The sequence below is a fragment of the Mustela putorius genome, unplaced genomic scaffold, assembly GCF_011764305.1.
Source record: "Mustela putorius furo isolate JIRA1106 unplaced genomic scaffold, ASM1176430v1.1 tig00537248_pilon_pilon_pilon, whole genome shotgun sequence".
Classification (NCBI taxonomy): domain Eukaryota; kingdom Metazoa; phylum Chordata; class Mammalia; order Carnivora; family Mustelidae; genus Mustela; species Mustela putorius.
Genome location: NW_025422387.1, coordinates 11,642,907 through 11,661,733, shown reverse-complemented (window position 1 = coordinate 11,661,733; position 18,827 = coordinate 11,642,907). Strand labels below are relative to the sequence as shown.

The 18,827-nt window shown below is 49.1% G+C and overlaps 1 protein-coding gene across 5 annotated transcripts in view; it reads left to right on the top strand.

Moving 5' to 3' along the window:
* Nucleotides 1–18,827, top strand: part of KSR2 (kinase suppressor of ras 2) — a 413,499-nt gene that overhangs the window by 235,636 nt on the left and 159,036 nt on the right. For all 5 annotated transcript variants that reach the window (XM_045073653.1, XM_013056579.2, XM_013056580.2 and 2 more), the window contains exon 5: nt 1,153–1,337. In XM_045073653.1, the coding sequence (XP_044929588.1) occupies nt 1,153–1,337 (185 nt within the window). The remainder of the gene's footprint in view (nt 1–1,152; nt 1,338–18,827) is intronic.

Sequence of the window (18,827 nt, the reverse complement as noted above, 5' to 3'; positions counted from 1 at the left end):
GGAGACTTATGAAATTCCACTCCCTTGTTTCCCTCTCCTCTCCAGCCGTGGGCAGGGAGAGCTAACGCGCGCGGCTCGAATGGGAAGTGCCTTCCTGGGTCTTGCTGCAGACCCCTAGGGATATAATAAGCAGGGCTGCCAGCCGAAGCCCTGGGAGGGAGAGACTCTGCAGGTGCGCTTGGATTCCTTAAAGCTGATGAGCAGCAGGCCTCCTGAAGAGGGTGACTTTTAGGCTGCGTGTGTGGGAGGCCTCCAGTCTTTAATTAAGGCACCTTCCTGGGCTCTCCATCTAGAAGGGAGAAAGTTTGCAAGGAGGGTTCGCTCTGGCCGCAAGGTGGCGCCCAACTCCGGGCCAGATGAGAATGGGGCGGTAGGGGGAGGCGGGGAGGGGGGTGCTGAGTGGTTAATTTGGGATCCTCTTCTAAATCACACTCTCTTAAACTGATCACCCAAGCTCCTCGGGAGGGGGAAAAGTGTTTCCAGAGCAGCTCCAACAGTTCATTCCATGCAGCTGGTGCCAAGCCAGGGGCTGAGAGAGTCAGCAATGAAAACCACAGGGTTCCTGCCCTCAAGGAATTAGAGTGCAGCGGGATTATGTGCCAGTCATGATCCAGAATGGTCATTTGATAAGCTTTTAATGAGCACTTACTGTGTGCCAGGTTCTGTGCTAATTGCCCAGGACCAGGAAATGAACAGTACAGAATCATTGCCCTCAAAGACCCATAGTTCACTTGGGAGACAAACGCTAAAAGAACAAATTTGAGAAAATAGGGAAGTACAGCCCCAGGGATACACTCAGAATGTTGTAGACAAATTGAAGAGGAACACCCAGTTCAGGCGGGGAGGGGAGTATCAGGGAAGCCTTCCTGGAGGAGGGGACACCAGAGAGGAGTCAGAGAAGACAGATTAAGCTGGCAGGGAAGGGGAGGCTTTTCTGGGCTGTGGAGATAGCAGGAGCAAAGGGTTGCAGGTGAGAAACAGCACAGAGCCCTGGCTGGAGCTCAGGGAAGGGGGAATGGGGCAGCCCAGTAGGCCAGTTCAGTGTGGGGAGCGGACACTGGTGCCATGTTAATGAGATTGGGTCTGCAGGCTCTCGTTCTGTGTGCACTTATGGATACACTCCCTTCTCTTCTTCCTCTGTCTCTCTTTCAGAGCCAAGAAGAAAAGCAAACCTTTGAACCTCAAGATTCACAGCAGCGTGGGCAGCTGCGAGAATATTCCTTCTCAGCAACGCTCCCCGCTCCTGTCGGAGCGCTCCCTCCGCTCCTTCTTTGTGGGACATGCACCTTTCCTGCCCTCCACCCCTCCTGTCCACACCGAGGCCAACTTCTCTGCAAGTAAGTCACCCGCCGGGGCCACCGCACCTTCTCATGGGCCAGGTGCACGCTCCCTGTTCTCTCTCGAGAAATGCTCATGAAATGCTTTGAACGAGGCTCACGCGTCTCCCACCTGCGCCACTCCCGCCCCTCGGGATGGTTTTGAAGGAAAGGGGCGTCATTAGCGCGGGGAGGTTGACTGGCTGTTGTCATTGGTCCCCGTCCCTACTCTTTTTTGCCTGCAGGTGTGTAGGGATGACAGAGGGAAGCAGGCAGGCAGGGCAGGAAAGGCGACATCAGCTTTTTCTCTCTGCTTCTCAGCTGCCCGGTCCTAGGATTTTTCTCGGGCCGCTGCGGATCAGGCATCTATGATTAAATTTTGTAATTCCCACCCCCCCCCAACTCAGGTCAACACGTATCACCTTTCATTTCAAAGATGTATGTGGGTTCAAACTGGGCTGAGCGTGGCCTGGGGTGTTTTACATTCTGCTCCCACGAATTTCTGCTGGAGACAAAGTGGTTATTACTCGGAGCGGAAATGGAACTTTCTGGTGATCAAGGGCTGAGGTTTCAGAAGACGTTTCATCTTCTCTGCCCAGAGGCCCGTTTTGCTGAACAGGCACAGATGCGGTCAGAGGGGAGCCCCTGAAAAAAGCCCAACCGGTCCTGCAGCTCAGACACCGGCTCTGATGGACTGGGAATTCAGGAAGGGGGGTGCGTGCTGCTGGAACGGGATGGAAATAACTCAGGGCCCCAACACCGCCCCGGGGGTGACCATGCCGCTGCTCTGATTAGTGATAAGCAATGTTTACTGAACACTTGGTCATGCCTTTCACCCACACACACAACCTCGTTCGGTTCTTGCGACAAGCCATTGCACGGATGAGTGAGTCCCATTGTATAGATGAGCAAACAGAGGCTCAGGGACATCAGAAGAATTTGGCAAACTCACGCAGCTGTTGAGTCCTTAAGCCAGGGTTTGAAAGTGGTTCCCCCTGGCTCCGGAATGGGTACGCTTCGCCATCACACATGATTTGAGCCGAGATCCCTCGACTTTCATCAGGGCCCCTTTCTCTGGAGGTAGGGTTCTATTCTGTTATTTACATGAGGCTTTTTGAACTTTTTTGGGGAGGCTGTGGACCCTTGGGGAATTTCATGAAATCCATTATTTCTCTCTCTGGGAAAATGCACACAAAACTTCCATTGGGTTCAGAGCTGTCGTAGTCCCCCTGGATGGTTGGCCTGGGCGGAACGGTGAAGTCGGTCCACACGTGTGCAGAGTGTGTCCCCTGTAGGAGTCTGCTGAGGGCCCAAAACCAGAAGAGACCCATGTGGATGTCAGTCAGAAGAAATTCCAGAGCCTGGCTGGTCTCAGCATTCCTGACACATAGCAACACCGGAAGGCCAACTTACTAACTTTTATTAAATTCGTTAATTAATTTATTAATTTGTCGAGAGAAATCACTATCAGAGAGACCAGAACTCCTCAGTGGGGGTGGGCCTGTGTGGCAGTGTGAGGGTGTCCTGGGAGCCTAGATAAGGACCAGCGGGGTGATGATGTAGCAAATGTGTCACAGCAGTGGGCGAGACAGGATGTCATAGCCCGGGAGGGTGATGCTGGGGGTCAGTCCCAGTTCTGTGTCCTTTGGAGCAGCGTGCCTGACCCCGAGCAAGTTCAGAGACCTTCTGAGCCTCAGTTTGTTCATCTGTAAAATGGGCTCACAGTAGACACCCTCCATAGGTGGTTATGAGGATTAGATCGGCTCCTGTGTGTCAAGTCACCTGCACAAGGCCTGGTGCATAGTAGCTGCTTTCTACACGGTGGCTGTCGTGGCGATGTTAATCAGCTCCTTTTCCCCGGCAGCGTTTGCATGCTCTGACTTTCTGATTAATTTGAGGGCTGTGAGTGAATGCCTTTCAGTGAGAGGCCCCCCACCCCGCCATGATTCCCCATGGCCCTAAGAGTACTTGGAATTTACCTTGGCAGGAACCTGGGTGGCTACCTCCAGCAGCCATCTGTCTCTGGGCATCATCATCCCTGGGGACTGGCCCACAGCTCTGCCCTTTAGCTCTGTCCAGGATAAAAACATCTTCAGCTTGCTTAAAAAACCACCCATGTGAACATTTTGACCCTTTCTCTCCTGCCAGAAAGTTTTATGAGGACTGACGTGGCTCCCAGCTTTTCCTGCCTGCCCTGGTCTCCACGGGACAGGAGAGGTTTCTCCTCTTGCCTGTGGCCAGGAGCAAAGTCCTTAATGAAATTAGTCCTTAGCGCTAAGAGGCCAGAGAAGCACAGTTGCCTCTTTGGGCTGTCCTGGTCCTTGGAGGCAGAGAGGTCGCCCTCTTGTCTACCATAAGGAAGGAAAATCAACATTTGGGTCTCAGTAGGAGGACGAGGGTGTCCCCAAATGTTAGCTGGAATCTCATGGACCAGTCCCATTTCCATTGATCCTTACAAATGACAGAAACAGGGGACAGCCCTGAGAATAGGTTCCAGGTTAGGAAATGAGAAGCTCTCTGTTAGAGTCTCTGTGATGCCACCAGTTGCTTGTGTGACCTCTGTCCCTGCCTCGTCACAGTTAAAGCTTGCCACAAACGTCGAGTCAGGCTTTCTAATTCCCATTCTATAGATAAAGAAACGGAGACTCAAAAGGGGGAAATGATCGTGCCCACATGGTACATTTTGAATCCGATCCAACTCTAGCTTGCATCCCTGTTCTTTGGTGAAGCAAATTCCTTTCTCTGGGCCTCAGTTTCCCCAACTGCATAATAAAAGACTCCACAAGGGCCCGGCCCGGAGCTTAGGAACTCAGTGATTCTAAGGCAAAGCCAGTGAGCTTTACCTGGGCAAATCTTTTGACCACTTAGAGTGCGGGTTTGAGGACTCTGGGCTGGATGGTTGGGAGGACACAGGGGTCAGTCTCTGGTCCTCTCTTGCTTGTAATAGTCCTGTTCTCCCCCTACTCTGAGCTTCGGAAGAGACCTTTCTGCCTTTGGGTCCCAGTGCCAGCCTTCCTCCCTCTAACCCAGCGGAGGGAGCCCCTGATGCTGTGTCCCTGACAGGCAGAGGCTGTCAACCCCTTTGTCACCGTCAGTTCTGGCCGTGGCTGATGCAAAGAGTGGTGATCTGCCATCTCGTTACCCCTGCTAGGGATGCCTGGGGACAGCATTAGACAGATCTGGCTGTAGAGTGGTCAAGGCTCAGACCCTCAGGGTGCCCAGCCTCCTCCGATGGGCCATGAGAAGGATTTCACCTCCTTGGCCTTACCCTATGTCCCTGGTCTGGGAGTGATGAGCAGGGCAAAGGAGAAGAGAGTCAGGAGCCTCAGCTTACAGAGGAACCTTCTCGAAGGCTAACCACAGACAAAACACAATTTGTTAAACCATTCTGTTCCACGTGGAAGGTGGTGGCTCAGGAGGGAACCTACCTCCCAAAGAAGTAGAGAACAATGGACTGAGCTCCCCATGCTCGCTGCATTTATTCTGTTTCGCTGCGGCATGCCATGTGGCCCAGATGGTGTCTGATAGGATGCCCTCTACCCATGTACCAATTTGGGTCCAACCAGCTGTCTGCTGGTGGCTCCGTGTAGGGTATCAGGCGGCAGCTGTATTTCCCAATAAAGAGTCTTCTTCGGAATGAAAAACATACTGTCTAGATGGGAAGGAGTGATGACTCCTCATCATCCATTAGTGGCTGGTGGAGGTGATTTGGGGAATATAGCAACTGAGCAGTTGCTGACATATCGTTGGGCACTCGCGGAACCCCCTGCGTCTGTTTCAACCTGGCAAGCGTGTAGTGAGGGCAAAATGAGGAATGGGTTTAAGTTTCCCAGCGCAGGGGCTGGTGCTTAGAGCACTAAGTCTCAATAAAGAGTAGGTTTGGCAACTCTTCTGCTTGTCCTATGGTGGGATCGCTTGTAACAATGATTGCAAATGACGATAATAATGGCAATTGGCATTTATTGTGCATTGACAATGTTGCAGGCGCCGTTCATTCAGACAAAGCAATTTACTTGTATTATATAAGCTTCCCGGTTCTCCATCAGGTAGTTTCTCTTCTTATCCCCATTTTGCCAATGAAGAAACTGAGGCCGGGAGGGTTTGGGTAGCTGGCCCGAGATCACAAGGGCAGGTGGGAAGTGGAGTTTGCGCTCGTCCTAAATCCCCCGTTCTGTAATGCTGAGGAACGCAGCTGCCACACTGTCTTCGCTGAGACCTCTTTGCTCAAGTAGGGACCTTAACTTGCCCCAGTTTCCTTTCTCACACCCTGGCCTCATTAGGGGATTGTGTTGTGGGGGTCAGCCTTGCTCCAAGGATGCCTCCTGTTTCTCGGCATGCTGTGCTCAGTCAGAAAGCAGCCCCCACACGGGCTGGAAAATTGTCACCTTGCCAGACTCTGGTGTTGATATGCAGGGAATCCATTGTCCCAGGTGGTAGCTGTGCTGGGGTGGGGTGGGGGCTGGGGGCGGCTAGGCAGCTGCAGAGAGCAGCCAGAAGAATAAGTTGCAGACAGCTTCTGCAACTCATTTTTCCTGGACATCTTTGGTAGAAGATGAGGAACGACAGGCTACTTTTTACCACCTGCAGTGTTCTGGGTGTTTTTTTAAATTAGCTGTCTCTGGGGGTCTAGGACTTCAGGGCTACAGCCAGCAAAGGGAACAGGTGACTGATGATTCCCAGACAGCCCCTTCTTGGTCCTAATGGCCCCAGCTGGAGTTTTATACAGGGCCCCAGTCTTAGAAAATATTGTCCTTCATGTGGCACCTTGAAAGATGACATGCCCTCAGCTTGCCTTGTCTCACCGTGCGCTCCTCATCTCCTCGCCGAGCATTTCCCAGTACTTTTTCTTGGACCCAAGGCAACAAAGAGTTGACCCTCCATTGAGGGCCTGGCCCCATGTGCCTCGAGGCTGAGTCAGAAGGCTGATTTGTTGAGGGAGACAGCAGGTAACAGTAAAGACTAATGAAGCTGAACCGTATAGTCCCAAGAAACCAGCCATCGGGATGGGGGTGATTATATAATGGGGTTTAATGAGGCTCGAGGCCAAGGTTCATTACCTCCAGGAAGAGGACGAGGAGGAGTGCGTGTCTTGACAGAAGTTGGCTGTTTGAACCCTGTTCTCGTCTTAGAATTTTGGGATTTTGAGAAGTCTGTGTCTGACCTGACTCAGTGGCGGCAGTTTCAAGGGGGAACCCATAGACTGCACTAGAGTACCCCCCGAAGAATGTTTCTTCCCCTAAAATGAGCAGGTAAAAATGCTGTTTCTCCTCCTCTTCCCCCGCCCCCTGCCCCCTGGCAGATACAGGAAGCATTCTTGTAGCCTGGCATCTTTGCTGTATTTCAGGAACTCTGATACCAGCAAGCAGGTCCCTAACACATCCTCACCGGCTCCTTGGCAGGCAGGTGCTGGTCAAGGCACTTTTAGGCATTAAAATGTATATACCTAGAAACAAAATCCAAAAAGGTTCATGGTGAACACTATGAACCATCCCTCTGTCAATCCTGTTTTTATTTTTTTTTTTAAGATTTTATTTATTTATTAGAGAGAGAGAGAGAACAAGCAGGGAGAGCAGCAGAGGGAGAGGGAGAAGCAGGCTCTCCACTGAGCAAGGAGCCCAATGCAGGGCTTGATCCTGGGACCCCAGGATCCTGACCTGAGCCAAGGGCAGATGCTTATCCAGTGGAGTCACCCAGGTGCCCCTCGGTCCTGCTTTTTAACAACTCCTTCTGTGTCTTGTTCTTTTGAAAGTCACTTCCACTGTTTAAGCTTCTCAAAGTGTGTCCCGGGCCAACAGCGTCTGTATCACCGGGAAGCTTGTTAGGAATGCAAACTCTTACTTACCCCTCGTAGACCTACTGAATCAGAAACGCTGGGGAGGGTGTAACAGTCTGAATTTTCACCAAACCTCCAGGGGATTCTGTGCACTAACAGTTGAGAAACACTCGGTTATACAACAGCCTTTTTTATTTTTTTAGTTCCATTTTGAAATAATTTCAAACTTACAGAAAAGTTGCAAGAATACCCCAAAGGATTCCTGCACCCCCCTTCACAGGGATTCATCCATTTTTAACATTTGCTTGTGTTTGATTCCTCTGTAATCCCCTACCTCATGTTCCGTCTCAATTTTGTGAACCATTTGGGGCTGTGGGTCGTCTATACGCTTACATAACCACACAGAGGTGCCGGCCTCAGTAACCTGCCATTGACTCAAGACTTTCATCGAACCATACTCCTATTTCAGCAATTGTCTCAAGAGCATCTTTCACAAAAATTCATTCTCCTGGCACGGAAGGCCATCCAGAATCACATATTGTATTACGTGCTTGCGTCCGGCTTGAAGAGAGCTCCTCAGCCTTTCTTTGTTGCTTGTGACTCTTACGTCTTTGAAGAGTGGGGACCAACTTCTTCACAGAGTGTTCTGGATTTGGGTTTGTGTGTGGTTCTCTGTGGTAGACCCAGGCTTGGCGGTTTTCACATGACATCTGCTTCCTCTGGGGCATGTTCTTCTCGGTGGATCCCTCTTTGTGGACCTGGTGTCTGCATTTTTTCCAAAGAAGTCAGAGATTGTGACTTTTTTTTTTCCTTAAGGTTTTATTTATTTATTTGAGAGAGAGAGAGACCACAGCTGGGAGGGGTGAGGGAGAGGGAGAAGGAAAAGTAGACTCCCCGCTGAGCAGGGAGCCTGACACAGGGCTTGATCCCAGGACCCCGAGAACATGACCTGAGCCGAAGGCAGATGCTTAACCCACTGAGCCACCCAGGAGCCCTAAGCTCATGATGTTAGGAGAAATCTCCCAATTTTAAAACGTCAATACCCAGTGAAAAATCTTTTAACCCCGTTTGAGATGCTATTAAAAAAGTCCCATAGGTTGGTGAATTATATCTGGTCTTGGGGCTCCCAATTTTTAACTTCTGTTCTAAAATCATAGAGATCAGAACTGATAAGGAACTCAGAAGTCACTGAGTCCAAGCTCTTATTTTACAGAAGGAGAAACTGAGGCCAGAAAGTAGAAGGAACTTGCCCAGGGTTTCAGAGCTGGGGTTTGAACCTGGATCTCCTGATGCCCAACTAGTAGTTTTCTCCCTCATGCCCAGATAATTGCAAAATTATAGGCTCTGCAGCACGTTCTGAACGTGCTCCAGAGGAAGGAAACGGGGACTTTCTTTAAAAGGTGACACCTTGGGGCACCTGGGTGGCTCACTGGGTTAAGCCTCTGCCTTCAGCTCAGGTCATGATCTGAGGGTCCTGGGATCGAGCCCCGCATTGGGCTCTCTGCTCAGCAGGGAGCCTGTCCCCCCCACCCCACCTGCCTGCTACTCTGCCTACTTGTGATCTCTGTCTGTCAAATAAATAAATAAAATCCTAAAAAAAAAAAAAAGGTGACCCCTTTTGTGTGTGTGGACGGCAGTTAATATGTGTGTGTATGTATGTGTGTGTGTGTGTGTGTGTGTTGCACACATGCAATTATGAATGTTCTAGGTGAGACAACTTCTGGGTTATCATCAGCCCTTTCTTCTCTGTAATTTTGCAGTTCTTTCCCTAGCACAAACTGCTTGGGCTCAGCATGCACTAGACAACCTCAGACCTTTTGTTGTGATTGCTCCCACCAGGAATTGTGGCAGCACAAATTGATCGGTAAGTGGTTGGCTGTAGCAGTCAGGGGGGTCCTTTATATCTTTTGGAGTGAGTCCTGGTCCTCAGTCAGGTACACATTGTTGGCCTGGGCAGTCCCATTGCCCATCATCAGGACGTATGTCTGACTGTACCTTTGTCCCAGTAACATCCCCCCCACAACCCCTGCTGAGTACTTCAACCGATTTCATAGCAACAAGAGAAGAAGTAGCGAGTAGTGTTGCTGTAGAACTATGCGGTGTGCAAGTGCCATTCCTATTCCTTGCCCGGGCCCCTGCATCCCGATTCTGTAGATGAAGAAGCAGATATTCCAAGAGGAGAAATCCACACATGGCTTCAGGTTCCATAACACATCAGAGACTAGAAGAGACTAGTCGAGCCGAGACTAGAAGCCATGGTACCCTCAGACTCCAGATTGCATGTGCTCTCTGTACATAATTTGACCTGACTGCATTTCCGTGAGACAAAACATCGGGGTCTGGTGTGCTTGTTTTAATCAAATTTGTTTCCATCCCCAATAAAACTAATTCATCTCTGGTGGTCCCCTCTTGTACATCTATCCAACTGACCAAGTCTGTATTTTATCCAATGTGATTTGTGGCCCTACCTTTCCACGATGCCCCATTTCCAAGTCTTGTCTGGCTGACCTTCTAAATCATGGCTGACAGACTTTCTGCAAAGGCCCAGGTAGGAAATACTTTCAGATCTGCAGGCCATAGGATTTCGAAGACCACTACTCAGTTTTGCCCTGAAGCATGAAACAGCCATAGATCGTCTTCCAATAAAGTGGATGTGTTCCAATAAAACTTTATTTGCAAAACCTGGCAAGGGGCCAGATTTGCCTCGTGGGTTATAGACTGTGAGTTCTGTTCTTCCAGTCTTTTCCATCTCCTCCTCTACCACCACACCCTGGTCCAGACTACTCAGTAGTCTCCAAGTGGATCTTTCCATATCCAGTCCACCAAAGTGATCGGCCCCCAAACCCAGGTTAAGATTATACCATGATCTTACATGAACTGCATCTCTTCTGTTTTGCACTCGTAGGTGACTGGACACCCTATCATTGCTGTCCCTTTGTCTCAATCCCCACTTCCTTGAGAAAGCATTTCCTAACTTCCCAAGTTATGTCCGTTACGTCTTCTCTCGCTTCTTGCACTTTCCTTCTGAAACATTTATCACGATCCACAGCCATCTCTTTCTTTAATGTCCTGTTCCCTCCAGTATCACTTCCACAAGAGCTGTGACCACATTGCTCTCGCTTGTAACTGTCTTGTAACTGTCTCACTTGTAACTACTCCATTGTGCCGTGCATGGAGCTGGCCCACATAAATATTTTTGAATGGACATTTTTGAGCATTCGCTGGGCAGCCAGTGCTGGGAGCCTTCAGCTGCTCAGGTTCTAGAGGACAAAGGAGAAAGGACTCTGTCATCCTCCAGAACTATAAAGCTGACTAAATTTGGCATCATCGAGGCAGGAACTGAAGTCCTTGGACTTTGATGCAGTCTTGGGGATATTATAGATAGTTTTCTGCCTTAACTGATCAAAGAAATGGGCATTCAAAGCAAAACTGCCAAAAATCATTTTGTTGATGGAAAACAGACAGGTCTTTATCCGTGCATGGTGGTAGTCGTACTAACATAGAGCTTGACACTTACAAGTGACAAACAATCCAAGTTGAGCTTTGTTTGTTTGTTTTTTTAGTATGAAGGTCATTTATTGGCACATGTAACTGAAAAGCCCAGGGGTTGTATAGGCTTCAGGTATGGCTGGATCAAGGGACTCAGTTCATGTCCAGTCTTGATCTCTCTGTATTTTTAAATTTGGCTCTTCTCCAGGGTGGTTTCACTTTTTGGCTACGTGTGGTGATCAGATGACCTCAGAAGTCCCTTCCCTGCTCTGGTCCAGAGTGGAAGAATGAGATTGTTTAGGTATGAGTTTCACTGATTCAACCAGCATGACCACATGCTCACATCTAAACCAATCAGTGGGGTCAGACAGGTGGCTGGTTAGCATATTGGCTTAATCTTGGGCTGTGATCTTTACTTTTGGGCTTAGAAATTGTGGGTTTTGTCTAATAATGGAGAATGAATGCCAGGGAAGCTGATAACGAGTGTCCATTATAGCAGTAATGAATAACGGAGGTCCCTATCCTAGGGTTTTGAGGAACATCCTCCTGGCCAAATTAATTCATTACCCAAATTGGTGGGGACACATCTCCACATTGTACAGAAAACCCTTTCAGTTCTCCAAGCATCTCTGTTGGACTGTGTTTCTCTATGATCCCTGGCAAGGAGTATTTTTATTATCCCTCTGACATTCCTTGGGAGTCTCTAGAGAGCACACAGCCTACCTGAGAAGGTTAAGCCATGGCGCCAGGGAGAGCCTCAGTGCCATTCCCAAGACAAACAGCATCCCACTGTTGGCCAGGACCAAGCTGAGAGTTGGACAAGCTTGGGTTTAAATCTTATCTCTGCCATTTGTTACCTAACATCTGTGAGCTTCGATTTCCCTATCTTTAAAATAGGCATACTCCGCCTTTCTTGTGGAATGGTTACGAAGCTGAAATGAGAGAATGTTGAGCACCGTGCCTAGTATAGAAAGCACTACCCAAGTGTCGTGGTCATCGAAACTACTGTATGGTGTTTGGGTTTCAGTCAGTTTTGATCCTCATTGGTTTCTGCTGGACAGTCACCCCACCGGCTGCCATATCTGAATGGAGTCATCAATACCAATTGAATTCCTGATATGTTAAGTGTCTTAGTCCATTAGGGCCACCATAACAGAGTACCACAGACTGGGTGGCTGATAAACAAAGACATTTATTTCTCATAGTTCTAAAGGCTGGGAAGTCCAAGATCGAGGTGCCAGCATGGTCGAGTTCTGGTGGGGGCCCTCTTCTGGCCAGTGTTTTCTTAATGTATCCTCACATGGTGGAAGGGGGCCAGGAAGCCGTCTGGGTCCTCTCTTATATGCACCCAATTCCATCCATCAGGGTCCATCCTCATGACCTAAGTCTACCTCCCAAAGACTCCACTTCCTAAGACCATCGCATTGGGGGTTAGGATTTCAACATATGAATTTTGGAGGGCTACAGACATTCAGACCATAGCACTGAGTGTCATCGAGAAATCAAATAAATGTCTGGTACCATCCCCGACCTCAGAGAACTTGCAGTCTGCTTGGTTAGAAGCCACGTAAGACACAGCCAAAAACTCTGGACCAAGAGTTGGGAGATGGGGGTTCTCCTCCCAGAGCGGTTACCCTTGGCAAGGTGGCCCTTGTTAGATCGCTGAACATTTCTGAGCCCCGGTTTCTTCATCTGGCAAATGGGTGCGTCAGTGATTCCCTGCCCATCTCACGGGAATATTGATTGTTGGGAAGTCTGTGACCACCCTCTGAAAACTAGAAATTGTTCAGATGGACAAAATACCATCATCCCTGCCCAGTAAGAAGCAATACAGACAGGCGGTGCAGATGTTCGGCTGTTATGCTCTTGTGAACGCTGTTTAATCTGATTGGCTGGGCTTGTGCTCTGATTGGCTGAGCCTATCTCCTGATTGGCTGGGCCTGTGTTCTGATTGGTCAGATCTGTATTCTGATTGGTCAGTGCCCATCCCATAACCATTGTTAAATGTTCTCAGACACATAAATGCCTCCTTCACTAAACACAAGACAATCCTCAAGCCTCAGTATCCTGGTATGTAAAGTGAGTATAGCCATATTGTCCTCCGCAGGGTGGTTTTGAAGACTGTAGGTGATTGGATTGAGGTCAGCTTCCCCGCTCCCTAAAGGTGATGTCTGTCCCTTTTGTTTACTTCTGCATCCTCAAGGCATGGCTCATCGTGGATACTGAAAAGTAGGCTTTGAACGAATAAATAAAGCCCAATGCCTCCTGCTAGGGGCCTGGTCATTCCTCAGTAAATGAGGATTGAGCACATAGCGGGTAAAGGATGCACTTGGCGTGGGGCAGTAGGGAGAGGTGAGGACTGTGGAAAAACACAGAGCACCCACCCTTTCTAAAGACAGTGGCCACCACTCACTTCCAGCCAACTGTTGCTCTATGGGAAGGGGACAAAGTGTCACCAGATGATCCAGATTTCCTCAGAGAAACCGGGCATAGGTTTCAAAGTGGCAGGGTCTGCTTTTCCTCTCATCCTCAGGACGGTGCTCCTGGGGTCCTCTCCTGACCTCCCCCGTCACTCCCATGCCACACGTCCTCCTTGCTATACGTTTGCTCCTAGGGGGCAGCTGTGAAAACTCTGATGCCGGGCATTTTACTTATTTGTTTCTCCTTTTGAATGGGGGGAGTCCTTTATCTCCAAATAACAGCATCAGCATGAAAATATGTGAAATATAGATGGAAAAAAAAAAGAGAGAGAAGCAGAGTTGTTCTGGGTTGTGTGCAGAAGGGGGCCTGGTGTCCTGTTCCCATTCCTTCCTCCTGTCCCCTGACAGTGGGGACCCTGGGACCCTTCTTTGAAACTCAGTTTGTAAACTGCTCCTCTAGGTATTTCTGTAAGTGTAATGAAAGAATGGGAAACACAGGGCCCTTAGAAGGGAGAATATTTTCCAAAAGTTCTGATTCCTGACTGGGTTCAGTCATCCCAAGGCTGACATGTCCTTGACCAGTTAGAGACCCTTCCCAACCTCAGTATGCATCTAGCACCTGTGGGTGCCGAGGGGTAGAGTCCTCATCATAACAACCCTGGGAGGAGGCAGCATCTGATTTTTTTACTTTGAAAAAGAGAAGAGCATGGTCAAGGGACGTTACTTGGCTGTCACAGCATCACCAAGAGGGCGGAAGGGCCGGGGTCACATATGTTTCTCTTAAGATCCAGGGCTTTTGTCCTCTTTTCCTATGCTATAGAGTTGGGTCTAGAGTCTTGGAGGGAGCTTTGGAATTAGGAGGTCCCCGCAGAACATTCCCGTGAAACCTTTTGTGAGCCAGAATGGTGTGAAGCAAAGAAGTAATGAACATTTTGCAAAAGCGAAAATCCTCCTTGGATTTCTTTCTCGTGGCGAACACAGGTCCTAAGGCAGGTCTTTCGTGAAAGCAAAGGGGCATAAAGTGAACTTCCAGAGAGCAGGAAAACCTGTATCCGGGAAGTACAGCTTTCCCAACAATGCCACTCTTGAGTTGATGACTTCAAGACTCATCCCTCCCTCTGTCCATCCAACCAGATCTATTTGGGAGTGCCTGCCCCCTGTGTGGGTACCAGGCCTATGGAGATGGCGAGGCATTCAAGGTCTCCGTTCTCACAGAGCATCCAGATGGCAACGGGAGACAGATACCACAGAGCCAGTTATGGTGGTCGTGAGTGGATGCCTGGACGCTATAGAGAATTAAAACCGGAAGCAAGGATACCCAACCTAGCCTGTCACACAGAGACTTGGAGGGTTAGCCAGATGACACGTAGGGGGGACGTGTATTTAAGAAAGAAGGAACCCGGGCGCCTGGGTGGCTCAGTGGGTTAAGCCGCTGCCTTCGGCTCAGGTCATGATCTCAGGGTCCTGGGATCGAGTCCCGCATCGGGCTCTCTGCTCAGCAGGGGGCCTGCTTCCCCCTCTCTTTCTCTGCCTGCCTCTCTGCCTACTTGTAATCTCTCTCTGTCAAAAAAAATAAATAAATCTTTAAAAAAAAAAAAAAAAAGAAAGAAGGAACCCCTGTGCTGAATGCGTTGGACGGGTTACAGGTGCACAAGTCTGTGGATGGAGCAGGGGAGAGAGGGAGGGGTAAGCAGGAACCACATCTGGGCTGATAGTCTGGTATCTGGGATTTAATCTCAGGGCTGGGGGAATCTTCAGGCCTCAAGATCAGGTACTGTTTCTGCATTTCCCTTCAGTGACGAGTTCTGCTACCTGAGAGGCGTGTCGGTCACGGGTTGACATGAGTGTCCGTCCCAGGTGGGGCAGGACCAGTCACCGCAGCATGTGACCTTATTTGGAACTGGGGTGCTGCAGAGGTAATTAATGAAGTTAAGAAGAAGTCATGAGGGAGTAGCACGGACCCCTAATCCAGTAGGACTGGAGTCCTTATAAGGACGGGGACATTTGGACATAGAGACAGATTTGGACGTAGAGACAGAAATGCACAAGGAGAATGCCACGTGACTGCAGAGGCAGAGATCAGAGGGATGCGGTTGCAAGCCCAGGAGCCCCGAGGACTGACAGCCAGCCCCAGATGCTAGAAGGGGCAAGGTTGAGTCCACGGAGTCTCCAAGAGAGCCTGGACCCGCCGACAGGCTGAGCCAGGCTTCCAGCCTCCGAAAGGGCGAGGGTGCCTTTCTCCTGCTTCAAGCCACCCGACAGTGGCCCTCTGTTACGGCAGTCTGAGGAAACTAACAAGTGTCTGTAAGGGGTACATCTTCAACCCCAAAGTGTACGGCTGCCATGCTGATGAGTCAGTCTCCCGGTGACTGCGTAATCAGTCTGGGAGTAAACGGGGTGCTTTTTGTGAAAACGACGTGAGCTCTTCTCAGCTGTGAAATTGCTCATCAGCCAGTGCGTTCGAGTGATCACCTCGCAGATGGCCTCCCGGTGACCATGAAGAGTTAAGTGCTGCTTCCCAAAATGCCCTCCTGGCTCCCCAGACGGCTGTTTGCCTCGGAAGAGAATCTCGACAGGCAGCCCATGGGGGCTCTCCGTGGAGGAGGGGGTGGGGGCCCGGCAGACACAGCTTTCACCACCTACCCTCAGGCACACGGGTCTCTACTGCCTGCAGCACGGTGGCAACGGGCTCTTTGGATGAAACCATTCTCCCAGCCGTGACAGCTTCACTGGAACCCCCTTTGCTTACTATTGTCACCCCACTTTCCAATTTAATAGTAAATTAGGCATGGCAGTTCTTAGCTCAGAAAGGCCCACCTGTCAGTTGGCGTATGATGGAATGAGTGTTGAATGGAGTCGAGACCCCCAGCAGGAGCCAGGTTCTGCTGTCCTTTACTATGGAATGCTGGCCGGGTTAGTTAACCTCTCCAAGACTCCGTTTCCCCATCTGCCTCCCCCAGAGCAGTAAGATCATCATTGAATTTAAAAACAGTTGGCAGGGCGCCTGGGTGGCTCAGTGGGTTAAGCCGCTGCCTTTGGCTCAGGTCATGATCTCAGGGTCCTGGGATCGAGTCCCGCATCGGGCTCTCTGCTCAGCAGAGAGCCTGCTTCTTCCGCTCTCTCTCTGCCTCTCTGCCTACTTATAATCTCTCTCTGTCAAATAAATAAATAAAATCTTTAAAAAAAATTAAAAAAAAATAAAATAAATAAAAACAGTTGGCAAAAGGCTTCTAAACTGGAGAGTGCTGTCCCACTGGGGGAAGCGGACTGAGAAGGTCCTGAGGGTAGGCTGGCAGAGGTTCGAGGGAAGCCCCCCACTTCTCTGCTTGGGGTTTGTGGTGGGAAACAGCCCTTGATCTTATGGTAGTAACTGATGAATGGCTGTGGCAGTGGGGCTCTGGGTGTTGCTTTGGGTGTTCTTCTCATTGGTTTTTCCCTTCCTGCAAAATATTTTTTGAAAAATATATCACTGGGGAGCCGGGGTGGCTCAAGTCGGCTAAGCGTCTGACTCTTGATTCTGACTCATGTTGTGATCTCAGGGTGATGGAATCGAGCCTCATGCCTGGGGTCTGTGTTCAGCGGGGAATCTGTTTGAGATTTTCTCTCTCTCCCTCTGTCCCTCCCTACCTGTGCCCCCTCTCTCTAAAATAAATACATAAAATTTTAATTTAAAAAATATCGCAAATAGAAAACAGTGTATTTGCACACGTAGATGTGCAGCTACATGTATGTTTCTAATCTATAGATACTTAAAGAATAATAAAATTCAAAGGCAATTTTTTTTAAAAATGGCAAACTGTGGCCTGTGAGCCAGCGGCCTGTTTTTGTTAATAAAGTTTTATTTGAACGAGGGCCGGGATGAGGGAGTGGTGAGCGAGGCCGGGTCATGTGAGTGCAGGGTGGAATCCCGTCCTTCTATACATGTTTGGTATTTTATTCATGGATGTTTCTTTTGCACTTATTTAAAAACCATTGCATTAGAAAATTTTTACTTTGATCCCTGAGTGTTTGGGCCACTCCCTTAAATTTTGTTCCCGAAGTTTGTGCCTCACTTGCCCCTCCCCCTCGTCCCGGCCCTGATAAAAATCCTCAGAAACTTGAGAAAGAGAATATCACAAGTTCCTGTAAACCCTTTAAGTGCATCTCCTGATTGCATTTCTCTTCCTCTTCCTGCCCTCCCCCGCCCCAGAGATGATGCTTGCTGTCTGGACAGGTTGCTGTCGGGAACCTGTTTTATCATGTCTGACTTTTCCTTGTGGGGCACCTCATGTACACGTGTCCGCAAACATCTATCATTTAGTTTGGCACGTTTTCGAACTTCATAAAAATGGGATCGCACTGCACGTAGTCTGCCTTTTTAATCGGATATCCTGATTCTGAGATTCACTCGAGTCTACGGGAATAATTGTAGTTCATTCATTTTTATGCTGCCTCATACTCTTTCGCCAACTCTGTGACGCCTCCACCCCCCTACCCCTGGATTAGCATCTCCGAAATCAGGCTGTGCTTTTCAGTCTATGACACCTCCTTGCTGTCTGTCTGGGTCGGGCTGCACTGGTCACTGCTTGCCAGTCCCCAGGAACACGGATGTGGCTCTTCAGTGTGTCATCACTTGTGAGGCAAGGTGCATTATTGATCCTACATGAGTTGAAGTTAATTGGAGTTTGAAAGGTTTCAAAAATATCGTGCTTTCCCTTGGCCTTGAAACAAAAAACTCCCTATGCATCTTCTCTGTGCAGAAAGGCACGGGCTTACAGCCGTGTGATATATGGTCAAATATGTCTAAATCAATCTAAGAGAGATTGGAAAATAACACTCAATTTAAAAATTTAACTATAAAAAAAGCACTGTGCCTTGATTCACTGGCAGCCGCTCCCTTTCTTAGTGGCTCGTAAATTAATGACCTTACACTCAGTGGCATCTTAAAAGTCAATGAAATATGGTACTAGTCTGTTGTATGAACAGGACCACAACAAATGTACGCTTTCCTCTGTTGATGGACATTTGGATTCTCTCCAAGTTTCTCACTCCAGAGTATTCTTAGACATTCTCCCAGTGTACTTGAGCATCTAGAAGTTTTCCCAAACTTCTCTGGTGGTGCCGGTTATTTGGGGAGCGTTTGTTAAAAAGTACTGATTTGGGGCGCCTGGGTGGCTCAGTGGGTTAAGCCTCTGCCTTCGGCTCAGGTCATGATCCCAGGGTCCTGGGATCGAGTCCCATATCGGGCTCTCTGCTCAGCAGGGAGTCTGTTTCCCCTGCCCCCCCCCCCGCTTCTCTGCCTACTTGTGATCTCTCTCTCTGTCAAATAAATAAATAAAATCTTAAAAAAAAAAAAAGTACTGATTTGTGGGTCTCATCTTGAGTCTCCCGTGTCTCTCTAGGAGAAGCCTGGAATTAGCTCCCGACAGTACCACATGTCCCCCGGGGGACAAAAGCAGCCCCGGCTGAGAACCACAGGATCAGAGGATGTATAACCAGTGGTCCAAAGGGTTGTCGCATCAGTTCATGTGCTCACCAGTAATGCAGAGGTGGTCCCATTGCTCCATATTTTCGCCAGCTTCCCTGTGGCCAGACTGTTTAACTGTTTTGCCCACCTGGTGACATGAAGGCGCTTCCCTGCTTAGGTTCAGTAACTGTTTGCCTGATGGCTGATGAGGTTGTAATCTTGTCACAACCTTGGTCTCTCGTGTTTCATCCTCGGTGAAATGTCTGTGTCTTTTGCCTGTTGTTTTTTGTTTGTTTGTTTGTTTCCTTTCCTTCCTGTCAAGTTGTCTCTCTTTTTCTTATGGATATTTAAGAACTGGAAAACTCTTCTGGATTCTAAATCTT